Source organism: Marmota monax, unplaced genomic scaffold (genome assembly GCF_021218885.2).
Source record: "Marmota monax isolate L192 unplaced genomic scaffold, Marmota_monax_Labrador192_F-V1.1 WCK01_AAM20220418_F8-fsc00057, whole genome shotgun sequence".
Lineage (NCBI taxonomy): Eukaryota > Metazoa > Chordata > Mammalia > Rodentia > Sciuridae > Marmota > Marmota monax.
The window spans coordinates 9,522,010-9,528,009 of record NW_026693933.1 but is presented as its reverse complement, the minus strand read 5'-3'; the positions used below and the strand labels follow the sequence as shown (position 1 = coordinate 9,528,009).

The window sequence follows — 6,000 nt, the reverse complement described above, 5'->3', positions numbered from 1 at the left end:
TCCTTGATAACCCCAAGTTAAGCAAAATTTCAAAGCACACAAACAGCTTTTAGACATATGCAAACATGTTTTATTTTTCACAACCTGAATACCAAAGATGAAATCCAACTAGTTCCAGAACATTTCCAGATCTTTTGTCTATTAACCAAACTAAACAAAGTTTTTAAAAGGAAGATCTGCAACATTAATAGAATATTAATTTATAAATCAATGCTGGCTTCACCATTTCTTGTCTTTTCTTCATATTTATCCAAGTTCTCCATCTTTAATTCGTCGTCCTTTTTGTATTGAGTATATTCAATCTCTTTTTCTGGGTTTGGAATTGATTTCCCCTTTGGTAGCAAGAAACATTCAGCATTCAAAACTTGCTCAGCAGTCATTGAACTTCTAAAATATATCAAGCTACAGAGGAGGGATTTGACATTATCATCCTGCAAAGAAAAAAAAATCAAAATCAAAATAAATGAACAAAAGGACAATCCTGTTTGTCACTGATACAAGCTAAAGTCAAATTTTCCTATTTAAAGATTCCTACCAATTTCAACTACTTTTTAATGTAAATGGATAAAATAACAGAATTGAATTCTTAGGGGGAAATGGAAAAAGGAAAAAGAATCACAGCTGAAATCTCTCAAAAAAAGTGAAATTTCAGCAAAGGACACTTTATAATTTTCTCCATTCTGTCCTTTATAGGGCACTGATCAGAGTTTCACATTCTGAAAATTTCAACTAAACCCCTCTGCTTGGAAGGTTAACTCCATCTAGTCAACTGATTTTGGTTCCAGTTTTGAAATGATCACCTCTAGGAACCCTTTTATCACCACTACCATTATTATCATCATTACAGAAGCCAGACTTTATCATGCACCACTATTTCAAATCACTCTCTGTTTTATCACAAGTAAACAAATCTAGGATGTTGCTGCTGAATAATTTCCACCTCCCAAGCCATCTCAGTTTGTCTTATATTTGCCCCTCCAATCACAGCACATATCACACTATTTACTACTAATGTACTTACTAGACTCCAAGGTTCCTAAGGGCAGACATTTCAGTTTATTAATTCATCCTCAACAATGAGCAATGTTTTGAATATAGCAGACATTCAGTAAATATTTTATAAATGAATGAATACCATTTTCCAAAAAGCACTATACAAAAAATATTTTTAATCAAATTTAAAGAAACTATCTTCACTAGGTATAAACTTAACTGAAAAACTAGAAAATCTAAATGAGAAAAATAACACATCCTCTTTAAAACCACAAAAGTAGATCTGGAACAAATTAAAATCTTATGTTCTTAGACCAAAAAAAAGACTCATAATAAATATGTCAATTTACATGTTAATTTACAAAGTTTACCTAACTCCCAACAAAAATACCATCAGTTTTTTTTCTTCTAAATTAGAGCAGTTAATCCTAAAGGTATTTTACAAGAATAAGCAGGAATAGCCACAAAACTCTGATTATTTTAAAAAATTAGTAATGAGGAAGGATTTACCCAATGTATTTTTCCAATGTCTTAAAGACTATGTTTTCTTTTTATTTATTGGTGCATTATAGTTGTTCATGATGGTGATATCTCTTATTTACATATTTGTACATGCAAACAATATAACAATATAATTTGGATAATATTGTTCTCCAGTAATTCCCATGTCCCTTCCCACTCACTCCCCCTAATCCCTCTCCTCCATTCCACTGATCTCCCTTTGATTTTGATGAGATCCTCTTCCCATCTTTCTTTTCCTTCTTCCTCTCTAGCTTCCAAATATGAGAGAAAATATATAATCCTTGACCTTCTGGGTTTGGCTTATTTCAATTTAACATAATATATAGCTGTTTTCTTAATTTCAGTTTTGGGTGTTCATTGCAAGTTTACAAAAATACAATCAATTTCTGTAACTAATCTTATATCTTGCAACTGTGCGTTCTTTGTAACTAGTTTTAATAGCTCTAGGTAAGATAGACAAGGATGTCTTCTCTCACCACTTATGTTCAACATTGTAAAGGAGAGGCTGTAGTTATGTGTACAAGAAAACCAAGGCATCTTGAATAAAAAGAAGTAAAAATACTATCTGTATTTGCAATGGCATTAGGAGATTTATATAGATATAGATCACTAAGAAATCCACTAAAAACTACTAGAACAAATACTTAGGAATAAATTTAACATAAGAAGTAGAAAACCCTCTGAAAAGTACAAAATATTGCTGAAGAAAAATAAACATGTAAATAAGTGGGAAAACATCCCATGTTCATGGATCAGAAGACTTAACATTGATAAAGTGGCAATATTCCCCAAACTGATCTACATATTGACAACTTATCAGAATCTTTACTGACTTCTTTGCGGAAATTGACAAGCTAACTCTGAAATTCAGATGAAACTACAAGGGATCTAGAATAGACAGACAATCCTGAGAAAGGAGAAGTAGAAGGACTCAAATTATCCAATTTTAATAACTATCCAGCAACAGTAAGCAAGACAATATGATACTGACAAAAGAACAGACTTATGTATGCAATTGGTCCTTGTCTTGTGATAGTTTAACTTATAATTTTTTTCTACTTTGCAATGCTATGAAAACAATGCATATTCAGTAGAATATCATACGTCAAAATCTTAATTTTGATCTTTCCCCCAGGCAGCAATACACAGTACAATACTTTCTCATGATGCTACACAGCTGCTCTGAGTTGCAGCTCCCAGTCAGCCATGTGATCACCAGAGTAAGGAAGCAATATTCTATAGTACACACTGTTGTTAATTATGATGTTAAATTTAGGTGCATTCTCAACTCACAATATTTTCAATGTATGACTGGTTTATCAGGATATAAACACATAAGTTGAGAAGCATCTATAGATTGATGGAATAGAATTAAGTCTACAAATAAAGCCATACATCTATGGTCAACCAATTTTGATAAGGATGCCAAGACAATTCAATGGAGAAAGAACAATCTTTTCAACACATAATGCTATGACAACTGGATAGTCACATACAACAGAATAAAGCTAGAACCTTACTTGCAAACTTTATAAAATTTAAGCTGAAATAGATCAGAAATTTAAATACTAAGACCTGAAAGTATAAAACTTTAAAAATATAGAGATAAATATTTGTGACTTTTTAGATTTAGTAAAGGACTCAGGAAACTAAAGCAGAATCAACAAAGGAAAAAAATTAGATTTCATAAAAATTTAAATCATTTATGCTTCAAAATATACCATTAAGAAAATAAAAATACCACTCACAGAATAGGAGAAAATATTTGCAAACCATACATCCAATAAGGAACTTACATCCATAAAATATAAGCAACTTTATGACTCAATAATAAAAAGACAACCCAACTTAAAAATAGGAAAAGAATCTGCATAGGCATTTCTTCAAGAAAGACATATGAGTAACAAACACAGGGGAAGATGGTCAACATCATTAGTTACTAAGAAAATAGAAATCAAAACAATGATGAAATAATATTTCACACCCACCAGGATCACTAGAAATCACAAAGTCTTACAATAAGTGTTGTCAAGGATAAGTAAAAAATAAAACTCCAACACATGCTGGTAATAACGTAAAATAGTGCACTGTTTTTGCAGTTCCTCAAACTAAACAGAGTTGTGACGTGACCCAGTAATTCTAATCCAAGGTATTTATCGAAGTGAAATGAAAACATGTCCACTAAAAAATCTGTACACAAATGTTTATAGAAGCATTATTCAAAAGACAGAAAGAACCCAAATGTCCATCAACAGACAAATACAATGGTAGAAAATAACTTTTCTACTAAACTTTAAATAACAAGGGTTCCAGATGTTCACTGTGGCTGAAGCATAATCTCTGATAGAATGCTATCTAACAGCAAATAATATCAATAATAATAGGCTTTTCAAAGTGTAAACCATTATCTTCTTTGTTATCTCATTCTATACAGGCAGCCAGAGTGCCTAACACAGTTTCATAATTTCCCAAAAGTTGTCTCAAATACTTTTTACTACTGCCCAAGAAGTGTGGCAAACTTCCTAAACATTATTTCTAAGTTTTTTTTAATTCATGAATATTAGTACCATAACAAAATATATATCTGTGGTCAAATAAGTTTATTGTCTTAAATAAAGTTATATGTATTTCTTCACTGACACATATCCAAACCATCAAAATGGCATAAAAACTTTTAGAATCAGATATTTATGCCATCTTTTAACCTTTTAATATATAATCACACTATATTTCCTCCTTCCCCTTCATAAATAAAAATTAGCTTCCCCTAAATTACTTCATATTTTATTTTTAGATCTTGGCTGTTTACTTGTTCACATTCCTAAATTGTTATTTCATTTTCAATGCTGCAATCCTTGTAACCCCAACTCCTAGTTCAATTACTGGCACACAAGAAGTACTCGAAATTTGTTGGCTAAAAACATAGGGATGAAAAGCAATTTCAATGATAAGTGAGAATTTAAAAGAAAAATATATTTAGGTACTCATTAAAAAAGCTAAAACATTAATTTCAATATAATCTTGAAATACTGTAAGCAATACTTTTTCTTATTAAATACAGATATATATGTATATAATATGTGTGACACAATAAACCCTAGCAATATTAACTAACTATTTGACAGAGGTTTAAATGATAAGTAAGGCATTTAAGTTTTCTCAGTACTCTCTACTATGAATGCTCTTACAAAGATTATAGGACATTTTCAGTAAAATACTTAAGTTTACATTGTTATACATTTCAAAACAGTAAATGACAAAAAAGGTCACATACCAAATGAAACTGATCCACTTTGGGGATTCCGTCTTCATTTGTCTCAAATTCCTGATTTTGAACAGAAAGCTGTAAAAGAAAATAAGTTATGAACAGATTCCGAATTTATCAAAACAGTAATTCTACAAGAGAATCAAATATAAAATTCCTTAGATCCATGTGAACAGAGAAAACTTAATTTACAAAAACACATTACTCTTGCAGGATACAAAAACTTTAATAACTACTTCCTCACAATGATTCCTGAGGCTCCTGAAGGACTATTCAAAAGTTTATGAATACACTATAAATGCTAATACTTCCTCATCTTATAAGAAAATGTGTTAAAACTTAATAGTCTATATTATTTTGGCTTCAACAATATTTAAAAATTAGGTACAAAGAAAATAAACCAGGCAAGTTTCCTTCCCTCTAATACTTAACTTGTATTCAAAAACTATAAGCTAAACTAAGAAACTATTAAATATAGAGATTTCTTACATGCACAAAGGTATGCTGAGTCCCATATTTTTACATCACCCAACGCTAACAACCATCTATCAGTGACTACTCTTATCCTATGCACAAAACCAAATGTAATACTTATAAGGAAAATCCTATGCATCCTATAATTTCATATAAAAATACTATTGTACATTATCTCCAAAAGATAAGGTATATATCTTATCTTTTTATTTATTTTGATATTATCACAATAAAAATAACTTTGATATCAAATACCCAGTTTTCAATTCTTTTTTTTATGGTGTACATACTTTATTTCTATTGTTATTTAAATTTTTTTCTTTTTTATTGATTTTATTTTTTAAATACATGACAGTGGAATGTATTACAATTCTTATTACACATATAGAGCACAATTTTTCATATCTTTTTATAAAGTATGTTCACACCAATTCATGTCTTTATATATGTACTTGTTTTTTTTTTTTACATTACAATTCTTATTACACATATAGAGCACAATTTTTCATATTTCTGTTTGTATATAAAGTAGGTTGACACCCAATTCGTGTCTTCATACATGTACTTTGGATAATGATGTCCATCACATTCCACCATCCTTACTAATTCCCCTGCCTCTTCCCTTTCCCTCCCTCCCCTCTTCCCTATCTAGAATTCATCTATTCCTCCTACATTGCTCCTCCCCAACCCACTTTGAGTCAGCCTCCTTATATCAAAGAAAACATCTGGCATTTGTTTTTTGGGGA

The 6,000-nt window shown here is 30.5% G+C and overlaps 1 protein-coding gene across 1 annotated transcript in view; it reads right to left on the bottom strand.

Moving 5' to 3' along the window:
• Positions 1–200: 200 nt before the first annotated feature.
• Positions 201–6,000, bottom strand: part of Stk31 (serine/threonine kinase 31) — a 75,406-nt gene continuing 69,606 nt past the window's right edge. Inside the window, exons 23-24 of the mRNA XM_046463567.1 lie at positions 4,790–4,858; positions 201–431 (exon numbers count right to left, since the gene is read on the bottom strand). Coding sequence (XP_046319523.1) covers positions 201–431; positions 4,790–4,858 — 300 coding nt within the window. The remainder of the gene's footprint in view (positions 432–4,789; positions 4,859–6,000) is intronic.